The following is a 17578-nucleotide window of genomic DNA, read 5'->3' on the forward strand; positions in this document are numbered from 1 at the left end:
CCAAAATACATAGCCAGGCCAAATTTTACAACCATTTTCATCAACACAGCCAAAGTCGCTGAAAGCCACTAGTACAAACATTCCTCCACTGAGGTCAAAATGTCAAAAAAAATGCCCTCTCTCACCATGTTAAGAATCTTGGATCTGCCCCTTTAACAGGATCTACACCAAACTTGAATGACTCCCATCCCCCCAGATCAGTTCAGTACCTGTGTGTCGTCCTGCTCACAAACAGACACAGGTGAAAACAGAAAAGGGTGTTACTGATCCCTCAAAAAAGAAATGGAAAGAAATCACCTACTTATTCACCCAAATAACACACTCCTCTAACTCATGTGTGTGTGTGTGTGTGTGTGTGTGTGTGTGGATGGGTGGGTGTACACACATGGCCACTAAACTAGAATGTTGTTTTGTACTGATGGAGTTGTGGATCAGAGGTGATGGAAAACTGGAGACTGAGGTTTAAAGGATCAGTTTCTCCTCCCTATTAGTCTTTCTTGGAAAGCAGATGGACAGTGGACAGGTGTGCAGTACTTCCATGCACATGTCAAACACACACTGAGTGGTTTTTCCATTTGTTGACGCTTGCCACTGTATTGTACACAGCCCTCACCATGTGTCTTCTGTAGAGTGACAACTTCAAATGGAAACATGACAGTTTGCTGCTAATGAACATTCAGAATTGAGGCATTCTTGTGACGTCACACTGCTGCTGAAATGGTCGTAAACTACAACATACTGACAATTTAATGTCCTTAGAACATTATGAATATCCAGTACTAACTTTCGTCATGAAGTGTCCCCCCCCAGCCCGGCCTACAGCGGTGGAGATACGTGCCCAGCGCAGCAGCCCCCGTCATTGAGCGCCTCACTGATAAACACTTTCCTTATCTGTTGCTCTCAGCAGTTACTTGATGTCAGCAGCCCAGAGCAAAGAGCTGACTTTTCTAAAGGGAAAAATAATCATGCTCAGGCCTCTGGCTGCACACCCCACAGCAGGAACACTGGCTGGATTTTCAGCCACAAACAGGATTTCCCTATTTCTGCTGTTGTGGAGGACACCTCCTAGTCACTGTTCAGCATCTTGCTGAAAAGCCTCTGACTGGTATTTTCAGATACACATATTTCATAAAAAACTAAACTAGTTGCATGTAGCAATCCTTGATTGGGTGTGTGGCTAGCTCCATCCCCTCGGTGGAGTATTAAAGGTGTCCGTTGTCTCTGTGACATCAGTGAGGCTCCAAGACATCCAGAAACATTTTCATGTTACCTGCCACCTCACACAACGACGCACGCTCATGGTGTACCATGAACAATCCATTTCACACAGGTCTGACCAGACACTGGGGAGTGATCTCTGCAGTATATTCCATCTTTTTTAGTCAGTGCCTGCTGACAAATAGCTCTGAAAACCAGGCAGTGAAAGGGAGCCATGTAAACATATACTGATCAAACAGTCAGCCTGTCCATGGCAGCTGGTTTCAACAGTGCTCTAGTCTGTTCTCCATTAGACGGATGGATGCTTTTCCTCCAGTGTCTCATTACTAACTGTTTAACTGTTGTAAAAGCCAAAATAATCCGTCAGCTTTCAAGGAAGTCAGTGTGTTGGAGGGTGGTGGTGAAGCCCTGAATGTTCTCTTCACATCTCCAACAAAGGGCAGCTGCTGCTCATCTCCATTTATGTAACGGCACCTGGCAGCTCACCAATCACATCCTCCAGCTCCTCCTAGAGAATCCAGTGCATCCCCGTGGCCTGATGGGACGTCTGATCCCTCCCGCAGGCTCTGGATCTCGTCTCAGCTGAACGTCTGTGGACACTGGTCCTCATCATTTAATGAGGACAAGAGGACACGTCACAGCAGGAGATCATGCTTCAACGTCTTGTGTTTCCAGGTCTGTATGCCGGTGAATATTCAGCACTCAGTAGTCTTCCTGTGTGATAAAGTGAGAGGTCATACTGTACCAGAATATTATACAGGCCGTGACTCGCTTCTGTGGAAGACAGCTTTACTGTGGCGGCCTATGTGTTTAAGCCTGTATGGAGGTCAAAAGGCTGATTAAGGCCATGATATAACCATGATTCCTACAGTGATGATGCTCTCTACAGGGTCCCAGTGGTCCTGAAGACTGCTGGTCTCTTCCACACACCTCGCTGACCCACAACCTGATGGCTGAGTTAAAAAGGAGGAGCAGAAACACTGGATATTTTTCAACATTTCTTTAATAAAAAAAAACTAACCCATAGGGTTTCATACAAAAATACTTTGAAGTATCAAGGATGCATTGCAAACATACTTTCTCACAAATCAGTCTTTAACAGTGATTTTCTTTATGCCCTGAAAGAACAGAAGTTGTGAAATCACCACAGTGGAGATCTCACAGTGAAATATCGTCTAGGACAACTGCAGAACAGATACAATGATTATCCTCAAATAAGGTGCGTTCCATGGTATCAGAGCATGTCATCTGTACAAATCACGTTTGGCACTAACAGTGTCAAGAAAAAACAAAAAACAGCCAATCACTAAACTGGGGTTTGGAAATTAAATGTGAGGTTCAAACAACTTTGGAGTGATTTACTTCAAAAAAAATTCACTCTCCACCTGCCAAACACAGTTCAAACTAAACAAACAGAAACTCTTGTGGGCAGAAGTGGAGCAAAATACGTCAATCAAGTGCAATAAAACAAAGGAATATTTTCAAACACTGGTACATAGGAAAATATGGATGCTGCATGACATTCTATTAGCATCTGATGACGATTATTCTACATGCTGTAATTCTCAAGAGGCAACAACATTAGACAATTCTTTTTACAGCAACAGAAGCTGACTTCTATCAGTAAAATGGATGGTTCCACAAGCAAAATCCCTTAAAAACACAGGGTTTGACTGGAATGACAAAGCATTATGAGGAAAAGACAAACCCAAAAAAAGCAAAGATGTCACAGCAGGCTTTGGGCTGACTCTTACAACATTTGGCCCCATTAACAGATTATAAAGTGGCTGCGAATGGACAGTGAGACCCTGACAGTTAAAGAGTCTCTGGAAGGACAGCTTATTCTGATATGGAACACCACAGACTCCATGGTGCCACCTCCACATCTACCACCTGAAAAGCGTGGTGAAGACAGCTAACAGAACCGGAAAGCATCATTCTGTCCACCTCCAGTCTCGGCTTTAGTTTTCCATCCGACATGTCTCCCTCTGGAGTTTGGACCTTCTGCTCCTTTTCAAGTGCCTTAGATGAATGGTCCCTGAGAGCTGGACCACAGTCTCAGAATCCCTGCTGGACTTCAGCAGACTGGCATCATGCGAGCATTGCCACTGTACTCCTCCTCTGCCTGGGGGGGGGGGAATTATTAGTTAGACTATCACAAAGGTAACTTTGTATTAACTACAGAATGCTATGTTCAGTTATTCAAACAACTTGATTGGGACACACACCTCAGTGTATACAGGTGGCGGTGGGAACTGGAAGGCTGGAGTGTTCATGAAGATGGGGCTGTCGTCTCCGTCGAAGTCGTCCAGCAGAGGTGTGAGGGGCTGGTCCAGGCGGCAGTCGCGGGTGATGTCGGCGTAGCTGGGCGGCTCAGAGGGCATCCTGAGGGACACCCAGCTCTGAGAGGCGTTGCTGACCGAGCCCTCCTGGCTGCTCACGCTGCTGCTGCGGCTGCCTAGACCGGCAGTCCCAATGACCAGCGGCAGCTCCAGGATCAGCTTCTCACTACCAGGGATGTGGACGTAGATCTGGAAAAAGGATAATGGGTACATATTTTAAAACTGATTTTCAGTTTTCAAAAGGAATGGCCAAAAACCACTGGGTACTTGCTGAAGGTAGAGGCTTACCATCAGAGCGTACTCCACACGGATGATGTTGCAGCCCAGCATGGATGGTTTGATCTTTGGCACCCTGATGGTCTTCCCCTGCCAGGCATCACACATGCCAGAGATAATGTGGTTCCCTCTCACTGAGGACAGCTTCTGGCGGAAGACCTTGGTGCGGCCGTTAGCCTGGTAGATGTGTTTGGCGATGATGGCGGCCTTGGGTATCACAATGCGGGAGCAGGTGTTCTCGAACTTTGCATTGATGTAGATGTCTTCACCTTCGCAGAAACCACGCCGGTCAATTTTTGCATTCAGTGACACCTGGCCATCGGGGATGAACATGCAGGTGACCTTCTTCTCCTTCATGCCACCTGTGGGAGACTGAGGAAACGCAGGAGAGTAAGACTCCATGTCAAACTCAGCAGCACTGCACTAAATGTATATGTATGAATATGTTAAGCTAAGATAAGCCCATAAAATAAACCCTGTGTTATGCTGTGTCAGTGAACTCACCAACAGGTCTGGGGTGTTGACATCCAGGGGCTCCTCCACCTCAAAGGATTTCTTGCACTCGAGCGTCTGCTGCTGTGGCCTCTCTAACAGGGCCTTCACACAGTAGTGGACATAGCCAAACTTCCCCTTGTAGGATGACACCAACTGCCTATAACAAGGAGCGGAACAAGTGTCACTCAAAGGTTTTCTTCAAAACACTGCTCAGTGAAGAGGTTTACATCCACAGGCCTGTGGTATCATGTGAGCTGAGAAATGCTGCCTTACCCTTGCTGTGGGAGCTCAAATCCAAAGGAGTACTCGTATTTGTTGCCAGGCCTCAAAACGACAGATCCGTCTGAGTCTGGAAAGAGAAAATGAAATACGTTCAATTACCCTGTCAAATGACAAGCACATGTTCCTTATTTGAGTAATTAAGTTGCTTTGCTGAGTGTCTGGTGTGGCTGCTGACAGCGGTTTGATTCAACGTGTGAAATAAATATTCCTCAGTCTCCTCAATTTGCTTCAGTGTCTTTCTTTACTACATCAGAGTGGCTGTTCATACTGGCTTCATTCGGGTAATGCTGGTAAATAACAAAGCTGGTTTCGGACTGTGACAGTGTGAGAGCTTAGTGTCCGTACCTGTAGGCTGGTCGTCCAGTCGCAGTACTTCTTCGTATCGGAGGTACTCGGCCTCCTGTCGGCACCGCTGCTTGCCTTTAGCGTACTCCACTTTAGCGCAGCCCAGACCCAGGACCTTCACTGCGGACACTCGCGTCACCTCGTTCACCTCCACTTCTATCCGACCGGACACCTTGTCCCCGCCGCAGTAAAAAGTCTTACTGGGATCCGTAAAGGTAATTTGGAAGGTTTTCATTCTCTTCGTCATGGCCACCATGACTGCTTCCTGCAGGTACGCAAGCTAGAGATAAAGAAAAACGGAGGTGTGGATCCGTAGTCCTCAAATCGATCTCGACTTATCTGCTGTAAACAAAGGCGAGCCGCTGTTTTTATATGACGAGCTTCAGCGGGGCACGAGAAGCCAGAATGAACAGCATGGCTCAGCGCGTGCACACCGCTACCATTGGTGGAAAACCTTTGTTTGTGTGAGCTCTAGCCAATCAGCGGCCGAAGCCGACGCGTGGACACCGCGTGGCTGGGGGAATGTAGGACGTGCTGAGCGAATGTGAACACAGGAAGTGAGAGGCAGACAGAAAGAACAGAACATTTGTAGTAAACAGTGAAACCAGGGAAGGGTTGGTCTGGAAACCAGCATCCATCTGACTCACACAGTCACCTCATCACAGACACTGAACCCCAAAACCTACAGGGCCTGCTGTTAATGTTAATATACGCACATACCCACAGAAAACATGAAGTATTTCACACTGAAGGTTATTGATGTAACATATATGAAATAATTATGAATAACATCCTAAAGAAATTGGAGTGTGGATGTTGGCTATTGTAAATGAATATAGTTGGTAGTATAAAAAAATGAATGTAAGATACTTAATTCTGAATATTATGAATATTCATTTGGGCATTTTCAAACCTTTATCACAGGTTGGACTAAAGAGACGTGGCCTGAGGGGGTTTAGGTTTATGATTTTAAGACTCCCGGACTGAGCTAACTGTGGAGATGTTTTAAACTCTTATTACTTGGTACATATACTTCCAGTAAGTAGTAAAGATTTCTGCATAATCATTCACAATGTATACATGTTACTGCATTTATTGACTACATTTATTGACTATTTACCCAATTCTGTCTCACAATTAACATTATTAACAACCTAAGCAGTATTGTGCATATACTATACTCTACAGCTATACTGCATCAGTAAAATAAGGTTTGTGTGAAATGTCTAGATTATATTTTTAGAATAGATGGGTGAAGGTCATGGGCAAATGATAAAATTGACCTGGGAAACTGATGAAACAGCTTTCAACTGTACGACACAGTCCACATTAGCAGACTGAGTTTTCAGAGACGTGTATGAGTGAAAGCTTTCTGTGATTCTGAGGACTTCACATTCATGTTGACTTCAATGTTGAGTTCAACAGTTCATTTCTGACCTTGGAAACAACAGTTAACTAATAGCATAGAGTTTTATAAGTGTCCTGCTGGTGTTAAAGGCAAATATTTACAGTATATACCACCCACCCTGCTCTGTATGAGCACCATGCTTATTGTATGGCAAGGCTGCATCCCCACAGGCTGAGGAAGAAATCTGGACTCCTGGAGCCCTGAAAGTTCCAGGTTCACTGTGTATCACTGTTTGTGCTAATTCCATTGACTTTTGTCTGGGAGTAAACATCAGTAAAGCACACTGTCAGCTTACATGACACCCTGGCCAGTTATTAAGAAATCTGAAGAATCAGGAGAGGTCAAGGACAAAAAAAAAAAAAAGACTGGAAAGCCAAGAAAACTTTCAAAATCTGATGAGAAGTTTCCCTGTTTCTTCTTTGAGAAACCGAAAAAGTTCCAGCAAGGACCTGGCTCAGCATCTGGAAGCCTTATCAGGATGCCAAGTTGACCCTTCTACAGTCCAAAGAAGCTTGATCAGGAACGGTCTATGTGGAAATTTAGCTGCCAAGAAACCACTTTTGCAGAAGGGGAACGGGGTGAAAACGCTAAGATATGCTAAAGCTCACAACGATTGGAATGAAGATGTTGAATTATGGAGGGTTTGAAATGTTTAGTTCCAGTTGTCGACAATATGTGAGAAGAGCTGGAGAGAGATGGAAGAATAAGTGTTTGCAGCCTTCGGTGAAACATGGTAGACGGTCGGTGCTGGTTTGGGGCTGTATTTCTACCAGTGTTGTTGGTGATATTGTCTGAATTGATGGGGTCATGAATGCGGAAAAGTACAGACATGTTTTAATTCATTGTGCCATTCATTCTGTAAAGTGCCTGATATGAAATGGTTTCATTTTTCAGCATGATAATGATCTGAAGCACACTGCTAATGCAGTGAAAAACAGCTGATAAGACAGTCATGGAGTGACCTCCACAGAGTCCACACCTGAATATTACAGAGGCAGTATGGGATCACCTGGACAGACAAAGAAAGAAAAGACTAAATCCAAAGCAGGGAAGTGCTGAAAGAAGCTTGGTATAATATACCAGAAGATTACTTCAGAATCTTTAAGACAGTGTCCCCAAATGAGTTCGATGTGCTTAGTGCCAAGAGAGGTCACACTAAATACTTTTGCCTGTAGAGGCCATTTTGTTCTGAAAATTGTTTTTAAATTTTTCTGCACATATTTCCTGTTTTTTTCTGTTTGTATCTCAACAAAAAGGCCTAAAAATAAATATGGATGGTCATTAAATCTTTAAATAACAAAGCTTTTTCACAGTACTACATATATACAACATACCTAGGTAACAAGGTTAATTAGTGTATATGTTGTGTGAGCTGAACATTTTATATTGGCAGGGCTGCCTGTCTGTGTGTCCACCTGGCTGACTGCCCACACACAACAATACATTCCTCACACTCCATTTGGAGTTTTTGAATGTGTGTGACACTCAGGATTTTTTCTTCCTAGTTACACAGGTGTTTCTTTTGTAATGTGTTTGTATGGTGTAATGTGATCTGCTCAACCCACTGTTGTTGCTGGGGGCTTGGACCAGAAGCTGTTTTTGGATCTGATGAGATTTCATTGTGAACTTTCACCCACTGGAGAATTTTCCACCATAAAACTTTTAGAGGAATTTTTGTGTCGTAGAGTTTGGTTCACCCGCACAATGCTACTGAAAACACAACACAAAACAACCTCAAATGACGCAGGCGCCTCATTTCAGCCGGCAGGTCTCGCCCCTCTGTGGGAGGGGCAGGGGACCTATTACGTGTCTGTGTCTCATGTCCAGTCTGATTGTTGAAGGTTGCCAGCTTGTGTCTTGACTGAGAATGGGGCTGTTGATCAGCTCTGAAGGTGAGCTGTGCTGTCTGATGTTGCACTCCCAATGATAAAACAAAGCGTATATGATTTGATTGTACTGTCATATATTACTGAAGATTAAGAGAGGTTTGTGTGATTGGGCAAAGAATCTAGTCTGACCAGTGAATGAGATCAGTGCAGGCTTATCAGCCAGTGAGTCAGCTGCGGCAGCAGCACTTAAAGGGATGCACCACAGCAGACCCATGTACATGAAGAAACAGCAGAGCACCTGTTTTATGTTTGTGACATGATCCAACACTTATGGAATCCTTTGTGACTGGCTGAGCTCCAAATCCATAAATCCAGATTTCCTCTCTTTATCCAGTTAGGAGTCGTCATGAAGATTAAATTTTATTTTTAACAATATCATCATCATTACAAAATACTATAGACATAAGTGTCATTTCATTATATAACCCCCACTGTGAAATGCAGAGTGGATCAATGGATCAGCTTCAGTCTTTTCATGTAATTGCATGTGTGTTTGTTCTTCCTGTGTGTAACTGATGGTTAAATGTTCCCTGTATATAAACTGAAAACATCCTTTCATCAGGAACTCATGTCATTTTATTTTATATAAATTGCGACCTTCAGTAATTCTTAAATTATTTTTAGCTAGGAGTATTTTAGTATCTTGCTAAATTTGCACATGTATTTTTATTTTTTATAAATTGCGACCTTTAGTAATTCTTAACTCACTTCCAGCTCAGAGTATTTAAGACACTGTTTTGTCGTTTCTGCACCTTGCACTCAAGTTATTTGGGGTAATATCTATGTATTTAGTTAGTATACTTTTGTATCATGCTGTTCTTTCTGTACTGTGTTGCCTTTTATTGTTGTCACCTGAAAGTTAAAGTTCACAAATAGTTCAGGGAAGTTTTCTGTGTAAGGATTACATTTTTGTTCTCAGGTCTTCAATGCATGGTTTTTAGTCATGTTTTCATCACTATTCACCCTCCGGTCTCTCTTACTCCTCATGGGGGGCATTTAGTGTCAATTCATTAAAAAAAAAAAATCACTTTATTTTTCATTTTTCCAGTCAAATATGTGGGGCATTCATGTCGTTGGTGAAAATGCCTGTTTCTATAACAGCTGGACACAAATGTTCAAGTGTTTCATTGTTTTATAGCAGTCACACCATGCAGTCCTAAAGAATTTGCATATGGAAGCTTAATGATGTTGTTAGTGCAAACTAACATAACCTCCTGACTACACTGTTACTGTATGTGTACTAGTCCACATACAGTGTTGTATACATGTTACAGAGCATGCCCATTAGCTCAGCTAGTACAAACTACATGTGGCTCATGTCCACTTTGGCAGAAAGAAGTCACAAATAAAGGAGTTCACCTTCAGATTTTTTGCACAGTTTTGCAATATTAAATACAATCAGGTCTTTAACAGTGTCTTAAAAATAAATTTAAAAAATGGGTGAATGATATATAATTTTATTTATTCAATATATTCACTCCACCCATAGCTTAGCTCCTGAATGTCCTGAATGTAGCATATAACTGTGGAGAGCAGTGAACAAATAGTAGCTTTTAACTATAAAAAGGTAAGAAAGCCCTGCCAAAATATAGTTATACATTATATTATATACATAATATACGTATATTACAAACAGCAACCATTTCTCATTTAAAATTCCCAAAGCACAGTTTAAACTCCACTGATCTTAGCCTGTAATAAAGCTTCCAACTTAAAAATGACGTGTTTTTCAAGCTCCATAGTATGATATGTTTTATATTTTAGATTCTTTAAAGTAGCCACCTTTTGCTTTGATGGCAGCTTTGCACACTCTTGACCTTCTCTCAGTCAGATTCATGATGTAGTCACCTGGAGTGGTTTTCCAACAGTCTTGAAGGAGTTCCCAGAGGTGCTGAGCACTTCACTCTGCAGTCCAAACCATCTCAGTTGGGTTTAGGTCAGGTGACTGTGGAGGCCAGGTCACCTGACACAGCACTCCATCACTCTCCTTCTTGGTCAGATAGTCTTTATAAAGCCAGGAGGTGTGTTTGTTGTCATTGTCCTGTTGAAAAACTAATGATGGTCCCACTAAGCACAAACCAGAGGGGATGGCATGTCACTGCAGAATGCTGTGGTAGCCGTGCTGGTTAAGTGTGCAGCTCTCTGTGAAGCATTTATGGGCTCTAATCTGAGGGGCTGTTAATTTTCTGCATTGACTGACCTTCATGTCTTAAAGTAATGATGGACTGTTGTTTCTCTTTACTTAGTTGAGTGGTTCTTGCCATAATATGGATTAGAACAGTAGTCGAACAGAGGCTATTGACTGTATAGAACTGTGTACCAACCCTAACTCTGCACAGCACAACTCAAACTCAGCCAGGCTGGTCCTGTAGCAGTCTCCTTATATATCCACGAAGTCTGCTGGCATAGCCCAGAGGCATCATCTGATGACTGATTAGAATCTTTGGAAGTTAACAACAAATACTGAAACATATTGCCAAAGAAATGGAAAAAAAAAGTTTGGTTTTCAAATGGAGAGTAAAAAAATGAGTTTGGAAATAAAATCACACCAAAAGTCTATTTAAATTAGAAAATCTTCTACAAAAAAATACTAAAATGTTGATTTGCAAAAGCTGTATATTTTATGATCAACATATCTGACCACTTGTATATTATTTTCCTTATTTTACATCTTAATGTTATGGTGCTGCCATTTATGACATTAGTGATTTGAATTGTCCTTTTTGAAATCGATTTACTTATGAGGGGGCTTCAAAAGGTTTGTGGAAAAAGGACATTTGGAAACAACGGTTTATTTTTGCATTGCAACAGGCATTTAAGGGTTCATGTTAGAACATGTTGTCATGTCAGTACAAGAATGTACAGGTGCATTGAGATCAAAATCCCTGCAGGATTTTTAGCTATGTACTTTTTCCACAAACTTTTTGAAGCACTCTCATATTTGAATTGTATTATAATGTATCAAAAATTTTAAATGAATGGTCAGCATTTTGATCTGTATCCAGATCTACATTCATGATTTGTATGTAGTCTATGAACCAGTCATTGTGTTAATAGAAACACACTGCCCACTAGTGGAGGAAATATGCTGCTACAGTTACAGTTGCTGCTTTTAACAGCAGCCAGGGGCAAAAGTCATCTCGTAGCAGGGAAGTGTACAAACTAGCCATACATCAATTCCACATGCCATTTAAACACATTCTGAATTCTTATGTTCAGATAGGAGAGAAACAAGGTCTGGGGACGAGAAGTGTATTTATTTGTTATTGTGTACACAGCATATAGAACAAAGTTGATGTGATGCAGTAAAACACACGGCTGCTTTAGCCAACATCATTCTGAAAAGCAACTGTTAACGTTGTTCTGAGGCGAGTGACCGTACGTCCTCACAGCTGCTCAGTGATGGCTCTGCACCAACCTGCTGCTTCTGAAAATAAAGAAAATAGTTACACTCAACAGTAGTCATGTGCAGGGTGCTGCAGTCATTCTACTCATGCAGAACTTTGTTTTGACAATGATACATATCAAATATTAGGTGATGGCAACATAAAACTGATAATCAAAGACAGGTCATGTTCCCAGTAGGCCTTCACAGCAGGCTGCTGCAGAAGACTACTGGGATGGTTTTTGTTTTCTGGTCAACTCCACAGCAAGTCAGGAACACAGACTCCTGAAAGCCTTGGTATATGACCAACTCCAAGCACTGGAGCCCTGCCCACACCCCACCAAACACAAAGAAAAACTTACAGTGAGACAGCTGGCAGTCATGTATCCCAGACGGTTTCAGGATTCTGAAACAAAATGACCTTCAATTACATTCCAATTCCCTCATTTCAGCACATTTTATCCAATCAGTTCAGCTTTCCCTGAGTTGTTCAGCACCTCAGGTACAGCATCATTCCCATTTTCTATTGTTTCCTGCACATTTCATTAATATGTAGGTGATGACTAGGTGTGTTGGAGATGAGCTGGTCAGCTTTCCCAAAACTCAATGATTCATCCTCTTCAATCTCTGTCCAAGTGCTTTTGTTTTTTAAATATTACCTCATGTTGCTTTTAAATCTGCCTGTAAAGCACTGAATTACCTTGTTATTAAAATGAGCTACACAGATTAATCTCTTGGAATGACACTAGCATTGTACAGTAAATGACTACATTAAGCCATTTCCATACACTTTTTCATGTTCCTACTAACTACCCCATGTACAATTTGATTGGGGTGCAAAAAATACCCTCAGTATTATAATACAAGGAGTACAGTCTTGACCTGCTGTATATGAAAAGTGCCTTGAAATAACTTCTGTTGTGATTTGGTGCTATGTTTGAATTAATGCCCAAATATGGCCTGACAAACTGCTGAGCACCCGCTGAGCTCTGACACACAATTTCCCCCATATCAGTAAAATAAACAGCGTTCAGACCTGACATTATGAAAGAGTGAATAACTGACAGCAGCAGCAGAGGGAGGACAGGATGACTGACTGCTACTTGTCAAACTGGCAGAGTACATCACTTCACCGATCATCACATGTTCTGCAGTAATATCCCATCATGCTCATGGGAGTGAACACGTGGGTAAAGCGAAACTACAGATTTCCTCTCTGAGGCATTTCCAACGACATGGCCCTACAGTTAAAGGTCTGTCGGGATAGACCTCAGCTTTCACTGGTAGAGACCACTCATCCAGTCACTTCCAGTTATTTTGACTTCACTCACCTTTGACAGCCTGCTATGGTCTGGGATCAGGAGGCTACCCTCTGCTGCAGCTCCAACCTGGAGGAACAATCAAGATTTAAGTGTCTGATAATCAGAGCTCTCTATAAGCACCTTAACTGTTACAGCTTATACTGTTAGAGCTCTGTGCTAAAACCACATGGATACATTCATGTAAACTCAAACCAGGAAAATGGTTTTAGAAAGTCTGGAATGATTCTAAGATGAGTGTTTCAACAAATATACCAGGACTCCAAACACAGGCAGCATGGAGACCAACGATGCCGTGTTGAGTTTGTCTAGCACTGACTTTTGAACAAACCAGCTGATCACACAGCTGGCTGCAGATACCACACAGTGCACTTCACTTGTCTCTGTTGGCTCGGTGTACAAAACAAATGGCCATAAATCCAACAAATCATTTTTACAGACAACACCCTTCTATCATCAGTTGAAATCCAAGATACAGATTGTGGCCTCAGTATTTTTCTGTGTGGATTGTGGCAGATTTCAGCCTGGTTATTCCAAATACTCTGACTTCACTCACCTCTGAAGCCCTCCTGAAGTCTGGGACTGGAGGTCTATCCTTTGCTGCAGCTCAAACCTAGAGGAAGGTTAGGGATGAGAGTGAGAAATGTGTTAACAGAGGACCAGAGGCACACACAGATATAAGTGCAGGGACGCTTATGACAACATGGGCTTGTGTGTGTGTGTGTGTCAGCATAGTGTAACATCAGTTCACTTGTGATAGGTTTGTCCTGATTAATTACAAAAATGACCAATAAGAAATTCAGGACTGGCCTGTGGGTTTTGCTTTTCTGTTTGATTATATGGAGGACATTTAAACAATGTAATCCAGTAGCCTCTATAACGTTTTATTTCTTGTTGCATAAACATGCATTTATCTTAAGCATACTTTTCCCCTTTTAGAGAACAGCAGTATCTTCTTACAACCTCACATGAATGAAGAATGATCTCAATCAGCATCAGACAGTACTCTGCATAATCCTGGATCCCAGTTTAGTTTAGTTACTGGAATCAGCAGTGGGAGAAAGGGGGATCTGTTTATTCCCAAGTTCCTCTTTGAATGAGCAAATCCACACTTGAATTTTTACTCTGCACCCGACAGTCAGTTTTCAATCAACACTACAATTTAGAGTCCCAGTTCAAAGAGAAAGAGACGACAACAGCTCTTTGCGTCATCACTAAATACTCCTTTAGGGCAATTAGTGCAGATGTATGAACATCACCTATTAGCAAGAGAATGAGCTTGTTTCAACAAAAATACCAGGACTCCAAACACAGGCAGCATGGAGACCAACGATGCCAGATGTTGAGTTTGTCTAGCACTGACTTTTGAGCAAACCAGCTGATCACACAGCTGGCTGCAGATACCACACAGTGCTGTCCCTGTGTACTTGTGAGTTACTAGTTTACCCCCCCCGTGTGCATCGTACACATCACTGATGATGCTGGTGCCTTTTACCTTTCAAGATGTTGCGTTTTCCTCATGGCATCATCTCTATTCATGTCGAGCAGGCACCTGCTGTTTGTTTTCACACTCTGGAGTGGTGTCATGGAAAAAAAAAGAGTCATGCTAACACACACCCTCTGTATGTTGCTGCATCAGTGCTGAAGGCCAGGACAGTGAGGAGCCCTACAGGAGGCAGAGGAAGGATTAAGGTGAGAATGTGTTTCCAGAACCATCAACATATTCACTTATCAGCAGCATGTTGTTCAGAGAGGCAGCTGTCACTCACACTTCAGAGCAGTTGAACATATTTAGCCAATCATCATAACACTTAGTCAACACTAGATGCATTCTGTAATTCAACTTACCCTGCTGTACTCAGGTCTTCTCCAGCACCTGGAAAACATGATATGGGACAGTTTATATTCACTACCATTAAAAAAAAACAACTAAAAAACATTGACCTGCCAAATGTAACATCTGTTAGTTCCCATTAGTAACACTGCTGCAGAGTCAACAGCAGTGGGTTGCAAGAGAATGAATTGCTCTCTGCACTGTATGCCCTCTACAGCCCACGTGTCAGGACCAGAGCACATACTGTGCCAACAACAGTATACAGTATAGCCTTTCACTTAATGAAATGGATTGTGTATCACTGTCATAGTTCTGCCACTGTTAAAAAGAGCAGAGCATTTAATGGACAGACAATACGTCCAGGCTGTCTTTGGGGGCAGAGGGTCTCTTAGAGGGAGCCAAGTCAGCAGTTAGAACAGACTGCAGCAGGATGGCCAAGAAGAATGATGTCACAAATGTTACCTCACTGAATCTCCATCCTTGTTCAGCATCAACTCCTCCATAACATTTCATAGCACGTCTCTGTATCCATCCAGCTCCCAGTGACAGACTGCAATAATCAATGCAGTTGCATTTGATTTGGCACGAGGTACGTGTCCTGAAAGCAGAGTTTAGTTTTAATTTTAGGTCAAAAGTTTTGGTACAGTCTTATATTTTAGTTATAGGACATGCACTGTGAATAAAGACCAGTCTTAAATTAGCAGGGATACAGCAACAGTAAAGAAGGTTCATTTTGTTTCTTCAAAAGACCACTCCAATCTACTACCAACAACAAATACTAACCTCATGTCCCAGGGGGTCATCACAAACTGATGGATAAGGTCACAGCCTGTATTACAAAAAACAAGAAAAAAGAAAGTTGGTTTTCATCTGAAAATGTATTAACCTTGATCTGCCTCTAAAGCACACTGGGTGATCACTTACACCAGAATATTACATGAATAAACTAGACAGAAGGTGAATGTGCCAGGCCTCATTGTCACCATTCAGCAACCAATAGTGCAGAGGTGAAAGCAAAACCTGACTTTATATAGCCACCACTGTCCTGGGATCAGCCCACTGCACAGGACAAGCCCCTTGACGAGTCTGTTCTGTGGCTCTGGTGTGGGACACACTGATCCACATATCTGGATTGGACATGTTCAACTCTTGTAACTAATTTGAAATCTTGATGGACGCAGCACTGGTATCATTTAAGACCCCCTCCAGCACCCCCGCTATTATTTGTTTCTGTGTTCCCATTCTTAAAGTAATCCAGATCACTTGGTTAATATTGCACTGTTACTGTTAGTACATTGTGGATTGTGTCATGGGGTGCGGGGTGCAGTTGTACCAATCATTATCATTATTGGCGAATTTAATTAATTTGATCCATAACACATTCTGACTGCAGGTAGATGTGTTAGTAGATACAGTAGCAGTGCTATGGGCAATGACTGAAAGCATGGTTGTTGAGACAGAGACATGGAGGGACAGCGGACGTAAATACCCCGGCTCTGCCAGGAACTGCTGACCCAGCAGAAAGAGCAGGAAAAAGTCGCGGGGAAACAGACGCCTGGCGCGGTCACAACGTTCCTGTAACCGTCATGCAACGCTCGTGGCGCGTCCTCCGAATCGAGAGACGTTTGCTTGAACTTTTTACAGGGAGAGTAGGGAGGGTTTTTCTAACGGGGGAAAAAAACACGGTCCATGGCGGGACTTCAGACCTGCTACGTTAGGACTTAAACACGGACCGCGGTCAGACCACCTCAGTTCTACAGAGGATTTTTTCGAAGCCGATAGCCGCATTAGCATCGACTTAGCTGACAACCAAATCACTATGCTAAGTGAGGACAACGTGGTGTCCTGAAGGCCTTGACCAATACAACAACGTGAACCTAATCTCGGCAGCCGTGTGTTTAGTCTGTAGTCTGTTACTCTCTGTGTTCTGTGCGGTGTCTGTTGAGAAAACGGTGAATGACTTATTTATTTTTACCTGTTGCTGACGAAGTCCTGCTACGGCCTCCAGACTCACTCTCAACAGAAGAGGAAAAGGCCGCAAACTGTGTCGCAGAAATATATATAGGACACGTTACGTCATTTGAAATCTTCTTCGTCTTTTCCGGCAGACTAGGCACGGTTTAGTGCATTACTGCCTCCCATTGGTGTTATAACGTTATTGCTACCATTGGTAACTGAGCTCTATATCTTATGCATAACACTTCAAGAACCGTGTGCTTACAGTATGATGCCGCTCAGTGAAGTCCACATTTCCATGACTGAGGTGACTGTCTCAAGTCCAAGTCTCACTCACTTACAGCTCTGACTGAGAGCATATGAAATGTTGTCTCTAAAGGCTAAAGTTCATATTGCTGCCACCTCCCTTGTATTAGGGTAAATTAATGTGAACAGGTATCTCCAGCACTAAGATAAGTGCAGTAAAAGTAGAATTTCACTCAAGTAAACTACCAGTACCAGTACTTTTGTTTTTTGATTTTTCAGCACACTTGCCCTTGATTCAACCCTCCTTGGATCCCTGCCACACTGTTACTAATTGCTGAAACACATCTGTCTTTGGTATGTGGTTCTATGAAAATCATTTATGTTCCCATGAGATTTTTGTGACATACAGTCTGAGCTGACTGCACTGTGCCATATAGGCCAGTGATGTGATTTCAAAATACAATAAATCTATGGGGTTTCAGTGACTTTAGTCTGTAAAAAGTGTTTGAATGATGAAGGCGAGCCTCCCTAATGAAGTATTTCACCTAACATAAAGGGACTAACATAAAGGGAACTGTGAACA

General features: G+C 42.5%; 1 protein-coding gene, 2 long non-coding RNA genes and 4 other non-coding genes across 8 annotated transcripts in view; 1 reads left to right on the forward strand and 6 right to left on the reverse strand.

The window, feature by feature from the left end:
* Nucleotides 1–2402, forward strand: part of LOC127143692 (uncharacterized) — a 28332-nt gene extending 25930 nt beyond the window's left edge. The window contains exon 2 of the long non-coding RNA XR_007815276.1: nucleotides 1331–2402. This is a non-coding gene — a long non-coding RNA (uncharacterized LOC127143692). The remainder of the gene's footprint in view (nucleotides 1–1330) is intronic.
* Nucleotides 1–16887, reverse strand: part of LOC108879444 (uncharacterized) — a 27905-nt gene extending 11018 nt beyond the window's left edge. The window contains exons 1-9 of one of the 2 annotated variants that reach the window (XR_001960344.2): nucleotides 16769–16887; nucleotides 15577–15622; nucleotides 15256–15391; nucleotides 14808–14835; nucleotides 14455–14625; nucleotides 13516–13572; nucleotides 12972–13028; nucleotides 12003–12046; nucleotides 11494–11682 (exon numbers count right to left, since the gene is read on the reverse strand). This is a non-coding gene — a long non-coding RNA (uncharacterized LOC108879444). Of the gene's footprint in view, nucleotides 1–11493; nucleotides 11683–12002; nucleotides 12047–12971; nucleotides 13029–13515; nucleotides 13573–14454; nucleotides 14626–14807; nucleotides 14836–15255; nucleotides 15392–15576; nucleotides 15623–16768 lie in introns of those variants that run through there. The other variant, XR_007815275.1, reaches the window with a different exon arrangement.
* On the reverse strand, nucleotides 2204–5312 carry LOC108879443 (thioredoxin-interacting protein). Its single transcript, XM_018670721.2, has 6 exons — nucleotides 4959–5312; nucleotides 4605–4680; nucleotides 4341–4488; nucleotides 3849–4208; nucleotides 3447–3749; nucleotides 2204–3343 (listed from the first exon to the last, which is right to left on the reverse strand). Exons 1-6 carry the CDS (start codon nucleotides 5212–5214, stop codon nucleotides 3296–3298), a joined length of 1191 nt encoding a protein of 396 aa, XP_018526237.1. The 5' UTR covers nucleotides 5215–5312; the 3' UTR covers nucleotides 2204–3295.
* On the reverse strand, nucleotides 12782–12915 carry LOC127142320 (small nucleolar RNA SNORA18). Its single transcript, XR_007812906.1, has one exon. It is a non-coding gene; the product is annotated as a small nucleolar RNA SNORA18 (small nucleolar RNA).
* On the reverse strand, nucleotides 13195–13330 carry LOC127142312 (small nucleolar RNA SNORA8). Its single transcript, XR_007812898.1, has one exon. It is a non-coding gene; the product is annotated as a small nucleolar RNA SNORA8 (small nucleolar RNA).
* LOC127142310 (small nucleolar RNA SNORA8) lies at nucleotides 14237–14374 on the reverse strand. Its single transcript, XR_007812896.1, has one exon. It is a non-coding gene; the product is annotated as a small nucleolar RNA SNORA8 (small nucleolar RNA).
* Nucleotides 14700–14771, reverse strand: LOC127142306 (small nucleolar RNA Z40). The gene has a single exon (XR_007812892.1). It is a non-coding gene; the product is annotated as a small nucleolar RNA Z40 (small nucleolar RNA).
* Nucleotides 16888–17578: the final 691 nt, after the last annotated feature.

The sequence above is a fragment of the Lates calcarifer genome, linkage group LG3 (assembly GCF_001640805.2).
Source record: "Lates calcarifer isolate ASB-BC8 linkage group LG3, TLL_Latcal_v3, whole genome shotgun sequence".
Classification (NCBI taxonomy): Eukaryota; Metazoa; Chordata; class Actinopteri; family Centropomidae; genus Lates; species Lates calcarifer.